Here is a 19,609-nt window from a genome sequence, read left to right as displayed (position 1 = left end):
GATCACATCTTGGTTTAAATATTTAAGAATCCTCTGTTTGCCTCTACAATTAAACCACTATATTCTCCAATTTTAAAGTTATTTACTACTGTTTTTAATGGTCACTCGTATTTTTTCATGCTATTCTATTTTCTGTATGTTTTAATGGAGGGTTTTTAAAAAAAAATAAAGATTTATTCATTTGTTTTACTATTCAGCAAACAGATATTGAATACCTACTGTGAGCCATGCTCATTTGTAGACTATGAAAAACACAGAAAAGGTGCTTGCTATTATGCAACATACACTTTAGTAGAGACAACACAATAAACAGGAAAATATCAAGACATTCAGTGGATGAGCAAGGCACAACTTAAGATGGGTAACCAGAAAAGGCCTCTCTTAGGAGGTAACATTGTAACTGAATAGCATGGGACCTGTCTTAGAAAAATCTGGAATAGTACTCCAGAAAGAAGGAACAGCAATGCAAAAGCTCTAAGGTGTACAGAAAGAAGGCCAGTGAGACTGAAGATGAAGCAGGAGGGAGAGAAAGAAAGCTGACTGAGGCAACAAGGACAGAGGGGCCACCAGGGGCCAGACCATACAGGACCTCACAGTTCAGTGTAAAGTGGGGATTCGTTTTGAAGACAGTAGGAAAGCATTGAAGGATTTTAAGTGATACAATGTGGTTTGTATTTTTACAAGATCACTCTGGCTGCTGTGGGGTAAGTAGGTTATAGGGGACAAGAGTAAAAGCAGGGAAACTATTAGAGGACTACTGTAGTAATCCTGGTGAGAAATGAGTATGATGTAGGTTGGGATGCAGAATGTGAGAAGCTGGACTGGTTCACATATAATTTGATGGTAGAATCTGTATAGCTGGCCAATAGATTGAATGGAAGTGGAGGGAAATCAAGGAGTCAGTCCTGAATTTGGAGCTTGAACTATTTAGTGCATGGCAGTGCCTTTGGAGAGGAATAAGAGGTAGGGAGCAATGCCAGGAATATTTACTAGAAAACCCTCCCCATGGAAAAATGAAGCCAAGGTTATGGAGCTTAGTGTAGTTATTAAAATATTCTAATGTTATTTGCTAGATACTGTTTTAATAATAATATAGAGTGGTTATTATATTTATATCAATAGGAAATCTTTGTTCTGATTTGTATTTCAAGAAGTCAGCCTTTTATATTACTTAGAGACACTCCTTAAGCAAGCTTGATGTAGTAGTTGGATATGTAACTATGAGAAAATGATGCTATTATTAAGATTTCTCATGAAGTAGATTTCATAAATACTTAATATTTGTGTTTAATTTGCCAGTACATTTTAAAGGATAAAACAAAAAAAAGAAACAAAAGAAGTAGAAAACTATTATACCTTTATTAAGAAAGTAAATTGAATTGTCATTTAATCCATTATTTAATGTCATTTAATACACTCATTATATTATAAATTGGAGATCTATTACTAAAAATTGATTTTCTATTCGAATACCAAAGTTCATTATCAAAAAATACACAAATACACAAGTATCTACTATAACAAACATTACATATTTTACCCAAATGCTTAATATAAAGTTGTGCTGTAAGTTCCTTATGGGAGGTTTTCCACATGAGACTGAGGCTCCTTCAAAATGTAAGTAAGTTTTATGGATGTTTGATCCTATTGCTGAAATATTGATATTTGTTAAAAAGAAAGATAGATTTGTATAAGTTATAGAAACATCTCCAAAGATAAATAAGTGAAAAAAAGAAGGTAGGAAGCACTGTTTATAGTAGGGTTACTTTTTATGAGAATACATGTACACATAAATATATATTCTGATCTTTTTAGGAATACTAATAATCTTAGTTGATTTTGGAGAAAGGGACTACCATCTAGAAAAGAGAGTTTTACTTTCCATTTTGTAGCTTTGTGTTTATATGTGTTTGCACTAAAAACATTATTTTAAATTAAAAATAATTTTTCTCCCTGGCAAAAGCAGAGATAACACTTATGTCTGCAAACTAAATTAGCTGATTTTGCCACCCACAACCTCCTCCTTACCTCTACTGCTAATTGATTAAGGGAGATGTTTGTTGCAGTTAGTTCCTTTTATATATATATATATATATATATATATATATATATATATATATATATATATATAAACTCAAGCTATTTTACATATATGCATATATATAATTGACTCTTGAACAACTGAGTTTGAAATGCATGGGTCCACTTATACACAGACTTTTTTTCCAATAAATACTTTTGAAATTTTTTTAGTGATTTGTCACAAATCACTAAAAAACATTTTCTTAGCTTACTTGTAAGAATACAGTATATAATGCATGTAACATACAGAATAGGTATTAATCAACTATTTATGTCAGTGATAAAGCTTCCAGTAACAATAGGCTTTTAGTAGTTAAATTTCAAAGGAGTCAAAAGTTAAACACAGATTTATGACTGGGCAGGAAGTCAGCACTCCAAATCCCACATTGTTTAATGGTCAACTGTTTATAAATAGCTTTAAGTCAAAGACCTTAGGAGACATGATAACAAAATCAAGTTAGTGAATTTGCCATTTCTAGTCAATCTAAACAAATCTTTTAACATTTCATCTATTTTTCACAGATGTTTGACACAGTGAAGCGATTAAGAGAAAAATCTTGTTTAATCGTAGCAACTACATCAGCATCAGAATCCATTAAGAATGATGAGGTAATAACATAATAATGATGATGTTCATCTCTTCTTTGATCTTTATGGTGTAAGGGAGCTGCTGCTTTTGATTGAAAGGAACCTGCTATAAAGTATATGAAGTGTCCATCTTGTTCATTGTGTTCTATACCACAGGAATTAATGGTACTTTACACATAGGTTACCAGTATAATATATGTGTTTTACAAAAGCAGAGCAAACTGATGTACAGTGAAACTCTTTGAAATACTTTATTGATTTTTAAAACTTTAAATTTTTAAATTGATTTGTAAAACAGATTGTTTGACTTAATTGATTTTTATTTTAATATCTGAATGAAATTGGGGTATGTCATAAAATCTATGGCTTCTTTTAATTTAATCAGTAGTATTCTTTTCTTAATGGAATGTAAAATGATAGTACATCTTAGATTCAATGCAGCAATATTTAATTTATAAATTTCCATAATATAATGAATCAGGTTTCGGTGATTCTAGTCTTTAAATTTTTAGAATATCACAAGTTGTGGTTATTAACTGTCCTTCCTAAAAAAGAAAATCACTGGATTTAAGTTAGAATAAATAATAATAAGAAACCACACAGGAGGAAAAGATGGCAGAGTGAATAGGGTGGTGGAAATCTCCCAAAACCATATATATTTTGAAAATACAACAAATACAACTATTCCTGAAAGAGTGACCAGAAGTAACAGTACACCAGCCAGGCTATATCTGCAAGAACCCAGCATCTCATGGAAAAGAGTAAAGTACAAAGCTGGGACATGGTGGGACCCAAGCACTCCACCCACCACAGCTCACCGGCAGGAAGAAAACAATCAGAGCGGGGAGAGAGTGGGAGCACAGGACTGCTAAATAACCAGTCCTAGTAATCTGCCCCAGAGCACAGACACACATTCTATGGTGCTGTGGAGATTAGAGGAGTGGAGAAGCAAAGTCTGAGACTAAGACTACAAACAGATTCCCACAGTCAGCTGCCCTGGGACAAAAGAAAAGCAGGCACATTAAAAGTCTTAAAGGGACAAGGTTTAATGGGTGGACAAAATCGTCCTGGCACACTCAGCCCAGCTGGCTGGGAACTTTAAGGAGCTGGAGGTGCCCTATCCCCCTGGTTGACAACGCAGCTCCAAGGCCCCTCACTACAATAAGCAGCCTGCTGTTCCTTCTTCCCTGCCGGCACCTGCAAGCAAACTGGCTGTCCTTGCCATTGCTGCAGACCAGCCAGAGAGCACCCCCACCTACAGCAACTACACAGCTTAACACAGAGGCTTCTCCCTGCATGCGGTTTACTGGCACAGACAGCGGACAGGGGTGCAGAGACCAGGAGGCACAAAGGGGCTTTGTTCTCATGGGAGAACACCTGCCGCTCCTCTGTGACTCCCACCAGCCCCCTAGGCCATCCTGAGGGCTGCTCTGCCCACGGCTGTGATTAACCCAGAAGATGCTCCCTGTACACGGTTGACCAGCACAGACAGTGGAGAGGGGCGTGGAGACTGGGAGCCATGACAGGGCTTTGTTCTCATGGCAGAACACATGCCACTTGCCTGAGACCCCTGCCAGTGCCCTAGGCCATCCTTAGGGCTGATGAACCCACGGCAGTTCAGGGGATTAACCCAGAGCCTGCTCCCTGCCTGCAGTTGACTGGTACAGACAATGGAGGTGGGCACAGAGACCAGGAGGCACAAAGGGGTTTTGTTCTTGTGGCAAAACACGCGCCAGTTGCCTGTGACCCCCACCAATGCCCTAGGCCATCCCGAGGGCCAACCGCCCATGGCAACTTAGGGGATTCATCCAGAGACCTCTCCCTGTGTGGAGTTAACTGACACAGACAGCGGAGACAGGCAAGGCAACCGGCAAGCAGGAAGGGACTTTGTACTCCCATATGATACAAGTGCCGCTTGCTGGTGACCACTCCCATTGCTCAAGGACCATGAAAAGGCAGAAGAACCTTGTTCAATCCAAAATCCCTCAAACACCAGAAAGACGGCTCGGCGAGACTGAAATCAGTTTGCCTGAAAAAATTCAAAATAAAAGTCATAAGCATGCTGATGGAGCTACAGAAAAATACTCAAAAGCTAAGGGATGAATTCAGGAGGGAGATAACAGAAATGAAACAAACAATGGGGGGATTAAAAAAAGATTGGATGAAGTGGAGGTGCCTGTTAATTCAATAGAAATCAGAGAACAGGAATACAGATAAGCTGAATCAGAGAGAGAAAAAAGGTTCTCCAGGAATGAAAGAATATTAAGAGAACTGTGTGACCAATCCAAACAGAAAAATATTCACATTATAAGGATACCAGAAGAAGAAGAGAGAGAAAAAGGGATACAAAGTGCTTTGAAGAAATGATTGCTGCAAACTTCCCCAATCTGGGGAAGGATAGTATCTCAGGCCATAGAAGTCCACAGATCTCCCAACACAAGGGACCCAAGGAGAACAACACCAAGACATATAATAATTAAAATGGCAAAGATGAAGGATAAGTACAGAGTATTAAAAGCAGCCAGAGAGAGAAAAAAGATCACCTACAAAGGAAAACCATCAGGCTATCATCAGACTTCTCAGCAGAAACCTTACAGGCCAGAAGGGAATGGCATGATATATTCAATGCAATGAAACAGAAGGGCCTTGAACCAAGAATACTGTGCCCAGCAAGATTATCATTTGAAGGAGGGATTAAACAATTCCTAGACAAGCAAAAGTGACGGAATTTACCTCCCATGAACCATATCTACAGTGTATTTTAAGGACAGCTCTAGATGGAAGCATGTCTGAGGCTAAATAGCTGTCACCAGAGAAAAGAAAACACAGCAAGGGAAGTAGACCAACTAAACACTAAATAAATGCAAAATTAAATCAGCTACCAACAAAGTCAGTCACGGGGTACACAAAGAGTACAGAATAAGACACCTAACATATAAAGAGTGGATGAGGAAGAAGAAAGGAGAGAAATAAAGAATCACCAGACAGTGTCTATAATAGCTCAATAAGCGAGTTAAGTAAGGCAGTAAGATACTAAAGAAGCTAACCCTGAACCTTTGGTAACCATGAACCTAAAGCCTGCAATGGCAATAAGTACATATCTTTCAATAATCACCCTAAATGTAAATTGACTGAATGCACCATTCAGAAGACACAGAGTAATAGAATGGATAAAAAAGCAAGACCCATCTATGTGCTGCCTGCAAGAGACCCACCTCAAACCCAAAGACATGCACAGACTAAAAGTCAAGGGATGGAAAAAGATATTCCATGCAAACAATAGAGAAAAAAAGCAGGTGTTGCAGTACTAGTATCAGACAAAACAGACTTCAAAACAAGGAAAGTCACAAGAGACAAAGAAGGACATTACATAATGATAAAGGGGTCAGTCCAACAAGAGGATATAACCATTATAAATGTCTATGGACCCAACACAGGAGCACATACATATGTGAAACAAGTAGTAACAGAATTAAAGGGGGAAATAGAATGCAATGCGTTCATTTTAGTAGACTTCAACATTCCACTCACTCCAAAGGACAGATCCACCAGACAGAAAATAAGTAAGGACACAGAGGCACTGAACAGCACACTAGAACAGATGAACCTAACAGACATCTATAGAACATTCCACCAAAACCAGCAAAATGCACCTTCTTCTCAAGTGCACATGGCATATTTTCCAGAATAGACCACATACTAGGCCACAAAAAGAACCTCAGCAAAGTCAAAAAGATTGAAACTGTGCCAACCAACTTCTCAGATTACATAGGTATAAAACTAGAAAGAAATTGTACAAAGAAAGCAAAAAGGCTCACAAACATGTGGAGGCTTAACAACATGCTCCTAAGTAATCAGTGGATCAGTGACCAAATGAAAACAGAGATCAAGAAATATATGGAAACAAATGAAAAGAACAACTCAACACTCCAACTTCTGTGGGACATGGTGATGGCAGGTCTAAGAGGAAAGTATATAGCAATCCAGGCCTATTTAAAGAAGGAAGAACAATCCCAAATGAATAGTCTAAATCCACAATTATTGAAACTGGAAAAAGAAGAATAATGAGGCACAAAGTTAGTAGAAGGAGAGACATAATAAAAATCAGGGAAGAAATAAAAAAATTGAGAAGAATAAAATAGAAAATATTAATGAAACCAAGAGCTGATTCTTTGAGAAAATAAATAAAATAGATAAACCCCTAGCCAGACTTATCAAGAAAAAAGGAGAATCTACACACATAAACAGAATCTGAAATGAGAAAGAAAAAATCACTGTGTACACTACAGAAATACAATGAATTATTAGAGACTAGTATGAAAAATTATACACTAACAAACTGGATAACCTAGAAGTAATGGACAACTTTTCTGAAAAATACAACCTTACAAGACTGACCCACGAAGAAACAGAAAATCTGAGCACACCATTTACCAGCAATGAAATTGAATAGGTAATGAAAAAACTACCCAAGAACAAAACCTCCGGACCAGATGGATTCACCACTGAATTTTATCAGACATTTAGAGAAGACATAATACCCATTCTCCTTAGTTTTCCAAAAAGAAGAAGAGTAGGGAATACTTCCAAACTCATTCTGTGAAGCCAGCATCACTCTAATATCAAAACCAGGCAAAGACCCCACAAAAAAAGAAAACTACAGACCAATATACCTGATGAAGAATGATGCAAAAATACTCAACAAAATATTAGCAAACTGAATTCAAAAGTACATCAAGAGGATCATACATCATGATCAAGTGTGATTCATCCCAGGGATGCAAGAATGGTACAACATTCTAAAATCCTTCAACATCATCCACTATATCAATAAAAAGGACAAAAAGCACATGATCATCTCCATAGATGCTGAAAAAGCATTTGACAAAATTCAACACCCATTTATGATAAAAACTCTCAACAAAATAGGTATAGAGGGCAAGTACCTCAACATAATAAAGGCCATATATAACTCTTAGAAAAGAACAGGCAAAAATCTCTTGGACATAAACATGTTCAAGAGCAACTTCTTCATGAGCATATCTCCCTGGGTATGGGAAACAAAAGCAAAAATGAACAACTGGGACTATATCAAGCTGAAAACCTCCTGTACAGCAAAGGACACCACCAACAGAACAAAAGGCATCCTACAGTATGGGAGAATATATTCATAAATGATGTATCCAATAAAGAATTGACATCCAAAATACCTAAAGAGCTCACACATCTCAACAAACAGAAAGCAAGTAATCCAATTTAAAAATGGTCAGATTATTTTAACAGACACTTCTCCAGAGAAGAAATTCAGATTGCCAACAGGCATGTGAAAAGATGCTCCACATCACTAATCATTACAAAAATGCAGATTAAAAGCACAATGAGATACCACTTCACACCACTCAGGATGTCCAACATCCAAAAGACAAACAACAACAAATGCTGGCAAGGATGTGGAGAAAGGGGAACCCTCCTATACTGCAGGTGGGAATGTAAATTAGTTCAACCATTGTGGAAAGCAGTATGGGCATTCCTCAAAAAACTAAAAATAGAAATACCATTTGACCCAGAATTCCACTCCTAGGAATTTACCCTAAGAATGCAGTATCCCAGTTTGAAAAAGACATATGTATCCCTATGTTTATTGCAGCACTATTTACAATAGCCAAGAAATGGAAGCAACCCAAGTGTCCATAAGTAAATGAATGGATAAAGAAGATGTGGTACATATACACAATGGAATATTATTCAGCCATAAGAAGAAAACAAATCCAACAAATTGCAACAACATGGATGGAGCTAGAGGGTATTAGTAGCCTCAGTGAAATAAGCCAGCAGAGAAAGACAAGTATCAAATGATTTCACTGATCTGTAGAGTATAAGAACAAAGAAAAAACTGAAGGAACGAAACAGCAGCAGAATCACAGAACCGAAGAGTGGACTAACAGTTACCAAAGGGAAAGGGATGGGGGAGGGTGAATGAGAAGGGAGGGATAAGGAGAATAAGGGGCATTATGATTAGCACACATAATGTGGTGGGGGGCGGGGCCTGGAGAAGGCAATAAAGCACAGAGAAGTAGTGACTCAATAGCCTCTTACTGTGCTGATATACAGTGACTGTAATGGGTTATGTAGTGGGGACTTGATAATGGGGGAATCTAGTAACACAATGTTGCTCATGTGATTGTATATTAATGATACCAAAAAATAAGTAAAAAAAAAAATACTAAGACGCCAGTACATCTCAGTGAATTATTGAAGTTCTCAGTCTTTACAATGTGTCTAGGAGTAGCTGTTAGACTTCATTATGTTGGCTTAAACTGATTATCAATGATTAAATTATTGACAAATGATTTCAATATTTTATTTTGTTTCTTAATTGAGTATGAAATGCAGTTTATTGGGTATCTAAGGTATTTGGCCTTTACATTAAATTATTAAAAATAGTCAAAGGAGGAATTAGTTGTATGATGTGGTGGAGCTCATATGCTAATTTTGAGACATCACATTGAGTCTGTGCTTAAGGGGTAGTTTAGTTTTATCAAACTCTTATCGTACGAAATTTTGCCTCGCTGAATGGTATATGTGAATTTTAACAATGGATCTTACCTACTTTTTGTGGTTCTTGATACCCAGATTACTCATGATAAAGAAAAAGCAGAACGAAAAAGAAAGGCTGAAGCTGCCAGACTGCATCGCCAGAAGATCATGGCTCAGATGTCTGCCTTACAGAAAAACTTCATTGAAACTCACAAACTCATGTATGACAGTACATCAGAAATGTCTGGGAAAGAAGACTCCATTATGGAGGAAGAGAGGTAAAACAAACTAAAACTAATAGTCAGCAGCTCAGTTTTTTGAAGGGAAAATTACATTCTCATTTTAAATAAATCTTTTCTGAAGTAGGTTTTATAGTAAGAGAAATTAGACTATTTTTAAGCAAGGAAGGGCACAGTGAAGGTTCTAAGGTACTCAGTAAATGTAATTTTATATTGATAAACTATTTCAGTATGCAGTAAAGTTTGTGTGGAACCTTTATGCACAAAAAGAGAAAGATGGGAACATCAAAAATAGAAATAAAAAATAGATTATCTTGTATTGTGGGCTTTTTTCACATATACACTTACATCAAGTTCATATTATTTCACATCATTTTTTTATGATTTCTGATAAAGTGACCTCAGTTTCTACAATTGAAAGAAAATTCTTCAGCTAAAATATTATTTATATTAGTTTTTCTTTTTTCTTTAAAGAAGACATTGCCTATAGTTGTAGTTGGGAGTAGCACATTGGAATGGAATTCAGTAAATGTGTTGTTCTGGGTCCGACTATGATCTTCTATTGGGGAATCAGTGAACCTTCTGAGAGCCTTGCTTTAAGGACTCTTATATTGATGCAGTAAGAAAAGGGAAGAGGCAAAAGAATGGTACTTTGAAAATCATTCCAATTTAAAATATTGAAGATCTCTCCTGTGGTTGTTTTTAGAAGTTTTTCCCTCACTTCCCAATTTTTCCTTATTACAAATAATGTGTCAGAACATTTTTGTATGTGCCCCCTTGTGCAATTGTACAGGTACTTCTCAAGGGTGGAATCTAATAAGTGAACAGGGCTGAGTCATAATTTAAAAAAATTTTAATAGATACTGCTGCATTGCCCTGAAAAGTAGTTTTACCAACTTGTACTTCCAACAGTGTTTCAATGTATGAGAATGCCCATTTCCTTCTTTCTCACCAATACTTAAAATTATCAGTACTTGAAAATATGTTATATAATCAAAATTATAAACTTGTGTCAGTCTGAATTTCCCTGATTACTCTTGAGTACTAGTTTGAGCATCTTTCCATATGATTGATGACTACCCTGTTAATTTATCTTCTGGAAATTGCTCGTTACTGTCTTTTGCCCTTCTCTACTGGGTGCTGTGCTTTGTCTTACTCATTTGTGAAGTCCTTAAAAATTATGGACAGTAAACTTGGGTTTCCCATATTTTGTCTTTTTTTAACATTATGAAGTTTAGTCATAAAGAAGTTTTAAATATTGATACAAATATATTAGTCTTTTAGAATTTTAACTTTTTATATCTTAAGAAAGCTTTTTCTATCCCAAAGTCACAAATATATTCTCTTACACTTTTTAAAATAAAATTTTAATTACTTAGTTTCCCTTTTAAAAATCAAATGTTAGCATTAAGGCTAAAGTTCCATTTGAGCACTGGCCCAGATCCTGGACTCCTTTCTGCCCTTGCTCAGAGAAACTCTGGTTGTAAGTTTTATGTGTATGCTGTCATAATTTTTACTACGCTATTACATACAAATATATGTAACCACGGAATTATATAGTATCATTCAACCTTTGTTTCATTTGTATAAATGTTATTATGTGTGGATCAATCTGCAGCTTGTCATTTTCACTCACCAGGATGTTTTGGAAATCTGTATGTATTCTTACATGTAAAGTGAACTCAGTGTTATTCAGTTTTGGAATATGGGCAGCAGTTCTTTTTCATGTTCCATGAATTATAGGACCTTGAGCATCTCTGTCTCCTCATCCATTACATTCCAGTAGTGTCCCCTGGTCCTTATGATAACCCCAAAGTGAACCGTACCCATATATTGCCTTCTAGGAAGTGGTACTACACCTAGGTGAGACCCACCTTTTAAAAACCACACAGTATTCTGTATTATGTAATTTCATTTACATTGGTAATAAACATTTAAGTTATTTCTAGTTTGTTGAGTGATCTGCAACATTTCAGGGAGCTTCTTCCAGAGATAGAAAGGCAGTATTGCAGAGTAGTTCAGAGAAGTCATCACATGGGTTAAGTCCTGGCTCTGCTACTTCGTTGTGATGAGTCAACTAGGTAAGTCTCTTAATATTTCTAGGCCTCAGTTTCTATGTCAGAAAAATGGAGGTAATAATAGTACCTACCTCATAGGATTGTTGGATGGATTAAGTGAGTTAACATAATGTAAAGTATTTGAAACAGTGCCTCACATCACAATTCATACTTTATAAATGTTTGCAATTATTTGTTACATTATTATTATTGCACACAGTATATCCTAAGAATTGCTAAATAATTAAGGTTTCAGTTTTTCATTTTAATAACTACCAAAATAGAATAGATACTTAAATGCCTAATAAGAGGGAATGGGTAAAACTATTATGGCACATACAGTAAGAATACTGGGCAGCTATTTAAAAATAGTGTTTCTGGAGAAATCTTAATGACAGAAAACAAGATGTATGTGAATAAAGCAGGATGCGAATCTATATATAATGTGACCTTATTTATGTAAGAAATAAGTTTAAGTAGAAAGCAGACTGGAAGGAAATATACAAGTGGTTCTCTCTAGGTTGTGAGAATATAATACTTTTTATTTTCTTCTTTATACTTTTCTAGATTTTCTAAAATTTCTTAATGAGCATGTGTTACTTTTATAATCAGAAAAACAGCCCAGTTTCTTGGTATAATAAATTAAGTATAATTATAATATACATTCTACTTTGTGATCTGCTTTTTTTGCATTTAGCAACTCTAAATGTATTTTCTAATGAACAACTGATAAAGCCAGAACAATCAGGGGTTGGGGGGAGATTTTAAGCTAATATTGCTAAATACCATTTTTATTTTATTATTTTTATTCTTAAAGTTCTTGCCCTACAGTTACTTAAAATATACCAAAATATAAAGACAAGGGAGCAAAACATGTGTCCTGATTTCTGGTCGTTTCTCTTGGTAGCACCCCAGCAGTCAGTGACTACTCTAGAATTGCTTTGGGGCCTAAACGGGGTCCATCTGTCACTGAAAAGGAGGTGCTGACATGCATCCTCTGCCAAGAAGAACAAGAGGTGAAAATAGAAAATAATGCCATGGTATTATCGGCTTGTGTCCAGAAATCCACCGCCTTAACCCAACACAGGGGAAAACCCATAGAACTCTCAGGTGGTATGTATTGTTTAATAAATGTCCTTTTGAGCATTTCTTTTCATACTTACATAATTAGAAAAAATACTTTCTGAAAGAAGTTTGAAGTTATACTTAATCTTATTTGGTCAGATCATAATTTGCCCATATGTAAAATGGACTCTAGATTTTTATATGCATGTTGGCTCTTTTTTTTTTTAATTTTTTTTAGCACTTGACTACATTGTTCATTCTCTGTCTGTCCATCTGTCTCCATTTCTCTTTGCTGAACCATTTGAAAGTAGGATGCAGGCATGACATTTCAGCCCTGTTTCCATATGCATTTTCTAAAACTAAGGACAATTTGTTATATATATCTTCCATACCATTATAACCTTAAGAAAATCAGTAACTCAGAAGAATATCACATATTATAAAATCCATATTTGAATTCCCCCATCTGCCCTCAAAATTTTTTTGAACTAGACTTTTTTTTTTCATTTAGGATCCAGACATGTTTCATATGTTGCTTTTGTTATGTGTCTTTTAGTCTGTTTTAATCTAGAATAGTCACTTGCCCTTTTCTTCATAATAGCTTTTTGAAGAATGCAGGCCAGTTGTCTTGTACAGGGTCTTACATTGCAGATTTGTCTGATTGTTGCCTCAAGATTAGATTCATGTTAAACATTTTCTTGGCAGGAATACTAATTTTGTATTTTATTGTACTTTCTTACATCACATAAGGAGTTAGCTGCTTTATTTTTAAAATACCCTTGGAATAATAATCATAATAATGATAAAAAGACTAACATTTATTGACTACTTACCATGTGTCAGGCATTGATTAAGTGCTTTATGTGTATTTACTCACTTAATCCTCACAATAGCCCTGTAGGTTAGGTACCATTAATGGCTCCATTTTACAGATGAGGGAACTGGGGCATAGAGAAGTAAAGTAACTTGCCCAAGGTCACAAGTTGTAACTGATGAAACCAGATTTTGACCCCCGTAGTCTGTGCTTTTATCCAATAGATTAAATATCCCTTCAAATTACTCTTAAAGTTACAAAAGTAAATTGTGCTTGAATCATAGAAAATTACTTCAATAACCTAGATAATGCAACTTAAACCTAATGTTCAAAATAAAAATGTAAATCAAGAATAGAAGTTGTCACTAATCCATGCTGATTGTAGAATCATACCTGGAAGTCTAGCTTTATATTTTCCTCTTTTTACTTACTATTAGGAGTATATGTCCTGCTATCATGATATTGTGACACTTCCCTTGTATACTTGTAAGAAAGTTTATGATTAGAAGTTTCAACCTGAGAACTTTTTTTTTCTTTTTATGACTTCACTTATGTCTTCCTGTACCAGAAACCCTGGACCCACTCTTCATGGATCCAGACTTGGCATATGGAACTTACACAGGAAGCTGTGGTCATGTAATGCATGCAGTATGCTGGCAGAAGTAAGTTGTTCTTCTGACATGTTCTTGAAAGACACTAGGACTATTGAAGCTCTCTAAAGGCCATAAAAAGGCATGTTTTCTCATGTCTTCTTTCCATCCTTACTTGAGTAATTGAAGCAGTTTTAAATACTAATTTTGTTTGCATGACTTAGAAATTGGTGTGCAAAGTTATCAAAACTTAAAATTTTCACTCTTCCTTTGTGCTTGCTCTCCACAAAGAAATATGTTGCTCTTGATCAGTATTTGTGTAAAAGAAGCAGTAATTTTTATAAATCTCATTCCCTTCAATATATAGAATGAAAAGTACCTTTGAGATAGAATAGGAAAAGAAATTCTAGTTCTATTCAGGAAGAGATAAAAATTCAGAAATATAATTCCTGCAAAATCTTTTGTATAGGATTTACCCTTTTGGCATTGGATTAAAATACACAGTTTTCCTGTAATAGCTTTGCTACTTCATTTGGTCATGACAAACTGAGGGAAATAGTGTCTATGTTGTATCTCCATGCCATTGAGGCAGGACACAAGTTATGATTCATTAAAATTATTTTAAATTTGTTACTGCCCTGATGTATCTTACAGTTTGGCCCCAAAAGAATTGCCCCATTTCTTCTGTAATTATAGCTTGCATATTTTTGTGTCTAAAATGTTTATTGAGGCCAAAATTCCAATGTTTTTCACTTGGTTTAGAGAAGAGATACATAAAGTTCTGAATGGAACTGTCTTGGAATTTTGCAGGTATTTTGAAGCTGTACAGCTGAGCTCTCAGCAGCGCATTCATGTTGATCTTTTTGATTTGGAGAATGGAGAGTATCTTTGTCCTCTTTGCAAGTCTCTGTGCAATACTGTGATCCCCATTATTCCTCTGCAACCTCAAAGGATAAACAGGTATATTTTAATTTATGTTTTATTTAATTTTTTTTAGGTTGTCTTTAAGTCACTTTAGGTTTGTCTGTAGTCACTTTTTTTGCTATTTAAAGTAATTAATACTTCTTGATTTTGTAACTTGTAATATTCCTTAAAAATATGGCTAAAAGCCCTAAGTTTTAATCTCTAATAGAACTGGAATATTCATTTATTCAAACCTGTATATCGTGCCTTTAAAGCAGTAGAACTTTGATCTTTATCTTAACATTCACAGGAGAAAAGATGCAAAGAAGATTGATTTCTTTCATACAGTCCTTTGCCACTATTAGAGTTGGTATTTGGAGTTTGGTGTCATTGAAGGTTTTATATAGTATTTTTAATTCTATTTTTTCTGAAGATCTAAATGCTTTAGTTGTAGAGACATGGAAAAAACTTGAATTATAAAAGTAAATAAAAACATTACATGCTTCATGTATTTTTGGATAGATATGAGTATTTAGACTGTTTTTAAACTCATTTTAACCATCTGTAAATGGAATTTAGCAGCAAATTTATTAGTTCTTTATGACAACTAGAACACTTGTATATTTCTGTATTCTCACTGTTCCACATGATGGTAACAATACTATTTATTATTGTTTTATTATTTCAGTTTAAAACTCAAATTTGTAATGATAGACTTAAATTTTGCTAAGCAAGTGTTTTGTTTTTTTTTATATAAACACTTTTAACATGTTTCTGCACCAGAAGAGTGCAAAGATGATAGGTTTGGTAAGCATGGTCAATAAGTAGTTGCTCTGTCTCTATTTTTCCATTTCATTGGAAAACATAATTTGGAAATTGTCTTCTACTCAGCATACTGGGACATAACAATGTTTCTTTTAGGACGAAGGTGGAATCACAAAGATTTATGTTTTGTTTTTTGAGTGATATGTTCTAGGCACTCTACCAAGTGCTTGCTGCATTATTTAATACTCACAGTAGTCAAATGAAGTAGGTACTGTTATTCCTATTTAAAGATAAAGAATTGGAGACTGAGGAGTTTTTACTTGTCTCAAGACAGACCTAGAATTTGAACCCAGATGTGACTGCAAAGCCTTTCCTAACTATACACATGAAGGCAAATATAAAGTAAATCATAATACAGTGACTTTCCAGCTGCTTGTTAGCCTGTACAAGCCTTTTTTACACAATGGATCCCCCTATTAGGATTTGTAAATGTGTAAATTATTCTCTAAAGGAATATTCAGCGCCTTCTTTCTTTGATGTCTATAAGAATAGGATGCTTCAGGGCAATCATTTCCAAAGTTAGGCTGCAACAATATATATTTCTAAAGTTGGACTGATCCTTTCATCTGGGTCTCTTTGAACCCTTTTATTCTATAGTAATACTTTTATTACTTAGGATTAGAAAAACAAAGTTATATGTAATATTTTTATTAGGTGCTTAAACTTAACGTGTATAGCTGATCATCTTTGCCTTTTGCATTTCTAAGATCAACATGAGTATAAACTAGTAAAGTTAAAAGCCAGGTAAAAAACTTTATCAAAACTAATAATAAAGATTCCTCAAAAAACTCAAAATAGAAATACCACTTGAGCCAGGAATTCCACTCCTAGGAATTTACCCTAAGAATGCAGGAGCCCAGTTGGAAAAAAACATATGCACCCCTATGTTTATAGCAGCACTATTCATAATAGACAAGAAATGGAAACAACCTAAGTATCCATCAGTAGATGAATGGATAAAGATGATGTGGTACATATACACAGAGGAATATTATTCAGCCATAAGAAGAAAACAAATCCTACCATCTGCAAAAACATGAATGGAGCTAGAGGGTATTATGCTCAGTGAAATAAGCCAGGTGGAGAAAGACAAGTATCAGATGATTTCACTCATCTGTGAAGTATAAGAACAAAGAAAAAACTGAAGGAGCAGAACAGCAACAGACTCACAGAACCCAAGAATGGACTAACAGTTACCAAAGGGAAAGGGACTCGAGAGGATGGGTAGGAAGGGAGTGATAAGTGGTGGGGGGGCATTATGATTAGTATGTATAATGTGGGGGGATGCACAGGGACGGCTGTACAACACAGAGAAGACAAGTAGTGACTCTACAACATCTTACTACACTGATGGACAGTGACTATAATGGGGTATGTGGGGGGAACTTGGTGTTGGGGGGAGTCTAGTAAACATAATGTTCCTCATGTAATTGTAGATTAATGATACCAAAAAAAACCTAATGATATGCTAGTATATTTATTTATTTATTTTTGTTAAGGTATCATTGATATACACTCTCATGAAGGTCTCACATGAAAAACATTGTGGTTACTACTTCACCCATATTATCGAGTCCCCCCATACCCCGTTGAAGTCACTGTCCATCAGTGTAGTAAGATGCCACAGAGTCCCTACTTGTCTTCTCTGTGCTACACTGTCTTCCCCGTGACCACCCACACACCATGTGTACTAATCATAATGCCCCTCAACCCCCTTCTTCCTCCCTCCTACCCACCCCACCCACCCCTCTCATCCCTCTGCTTTGGTAACTCTTAGTCCCTTCTTAGAGTCTGTGAGTCTGCTGCTGTTTTTGTTTCTTCAGTTTTGCTTCATTGTTACACTACACAAATGAGGGAAATCATTTGGTACTTGTCTTTCTATGCCTGAATAAGCTAGTATCTTTAAAGAAAATTGGTCATAACCAGTCATAGTACACTTTTATTTTTGAGAACTGTAAAAATTCTTAGGTCAAATTTGTGCCCAGATAAGTGAATTTTGCCACAATTAATTATATATTTTAATTTCACTCAAGATTGCCTTTCAATAAGCAAACTGCTATTTTATAGTCCTTTTTATTTTTTCTTAATTAAAAAATAGTTGATATACAATATTGGTTTCAGGTGTATATCATAGTGATTTGACAATTATATACATTCCCAAATGCTCACCACGATACGTATAGTTACCATCTGTCAATACACAAATATATTACAATATTATTGACTATATTCCCTTGCTGTACTTTCATCCCATGACTATTTTATAATTGGTAGTTTGAACTTCTTTATGCCCATCCCCACCTTTCTCCCCAGTTTGAACTTCTTTATGCCCACCCCCACCTTTCTCCCCTAGGGCAATAACCAATCTGTTCTCTGTGTTTATGAGTCTGTTTCTGTTTTGTTTGTTTTGTTCCATGTGTAAGTGAAATCATATGGTATTTGTCTTTCTCTGTCACTTATTTCACTTAGCATAATAACCTTTAGGTCTATGGAGTTGACCAAGTCCAACCTCAAGCCACTTGCTGCATGACATGCCAGTAAGTGGAGAGGCAAGGTGGGGCAAGGGAAGTGACTTTACTCGGAAAGCCAGCACACCCAGAAGATAGCAGACTCATGTCCCAAAGCACCATCTTAACTCAGGTTGATTTCAGATTCAGCTGAGGGCTACAGACATTTTGGGTGCCAGGATGGGTCCCAGGAAAGCTGAGAAACTCCCTGTCCTTGGTTAGTTGCCTTTTGCCAAGTGAGGTTTGGTCATAATGTTGCTAAGACTCTTTGACAAAACAATCATTATTTTCATACATGTTTCCCTATCTCCTGGAGGATGCAAGCTTTGGGCAAGGAGCTATTTACAGAAATCTCAAATTGTAAGTAAAATTCCATTTGATGATTAAGAAGCCTGTGTGCAGGGCTCCAGAGTTGAGCAGAAGCCGTTTTCCTTTTTTTTCTCTTTTGACCCAAAGGTTAAGGCAGCAAAAAAGACAAATACAGTATGGAGGCAGAGAGGTCAAGCTTTTTCTGTCTGTTACAGGTCCGTCTATGTTGTCCCAAATGATTTCATTCTTTTTTATGGCTGAGTAATAGTCCATTGTGTATATGTACCACATCTTCTTTATTCATTCATCTATCAGTAGATAGTTAAGCTGCTTCCATATCTTGACTACTGTAAATAATGCTGCAATAAATAAAGGAGTGCATTCAGGTAAATTCCCAGAAGTATATTCCTGGGTTGAATGATACTTCTGTTTTTAGTTTTTTGAGGAACCTCCATGCTGCTCTCCATAATGGCTGCACCAATTTATATTCCCATCCACAGTATATAAGGGTTCCCTTTCCTCCACGTCCTGCCAACACTTGTTATTTCTTGCGCTTTTTTTTTTTAGCCATTCTGACTGGTGTGAGGTGGTATCTCATTGTGGTTTTGATTTGCATTTTCTGGATGATTATAGTCCTTCACATATAGTGACCACTGTTTCTGGTAACTCTTGGTTGTTAATAAAAGTTTGGATCAAGTCTCTGCCCTTAGGGAATTTACATTACAGAGAGGAGAGACCAACAATACACATATAAATATGAAGTGCTGAGTAGTGAGAAACACTATGAAAAAACTAAAGCAGCAGGGTCAAGGGCTGGAGACAGGTCAGTGCATGAGGCTATTTATAGACAGAGTTATTGTGGAGCACCTCTGAGAAGGTGATGTTGAACAGAGACCTGAATGAAGTGAAGGACAAGCAATGCTGCTCACTGGGAGAAAAGGATTCCAGGCACATGCAATATCAAGAGCAAAGGCCCTGAGGTAGGAACAGATCAGCATGTTTGAGGCACAGCAGGAGGGCAGCACACTTGGAATGGAGCAAAGAGCCAGATTATAAAAAAGCTTATGAACTAGAATTAGAATTGTGTTTTATG

General features: G+C 35.8%; 1 protein-coding gene across 1 annotated transcript in view; it reads left to right on the top strand.

Annotated features, from left to right (window-relative positions):
• Nucleotides 1-19,609, top strand: part of UBR1 (ubiquitin protein ligase E3 component n-recognin 1) — a 204,117-nt gene that overhangs the window by 132,122 nt on the left and 52,386 nt on the right. Inside the window, exons 28-32 of the mRNA XM_037018909.2 lie at nt 2,605-2,691; nt 9,304-9,485; nt 12,411-12,616; nt 13,951-14,044; nt 14,783-14,932. Of these exons, the coding sequence (XP_036874804.2) occupies nt 2,605-2,691; nt 9,304-9,485; nt 12,411-12,616; nt 13,951-14,044; nt 14,783-14,932 (719 nt within the window). The remainder of the gene's footprint in view (nt 1-2,604; nt 2,692-9,303; nt 9,486-12,410; nt 12,617-13,950; nt 14,045-14,782; nt 14,933-19,609) is intronic.

The sequence above is a fragment of the Manis javanica genome, chromosome 8, assembly GCF_040802235.1.
Source record: "Manis javanica isolate MJ-LG chromosome 8, MJ_LKY, whole genome shotgun sequence".
In the NCBI taxonomy this organism is placed as follows: Eukaryota; Metazoa; Chordata; class Mammalia; order Pholidota; family Manidae; genus Manis; species Manis javanica.
Note: the sequence above shows the minus strand (reverse complement) of the source record. Positions and strands in the feature narration are given on the sequence as shown.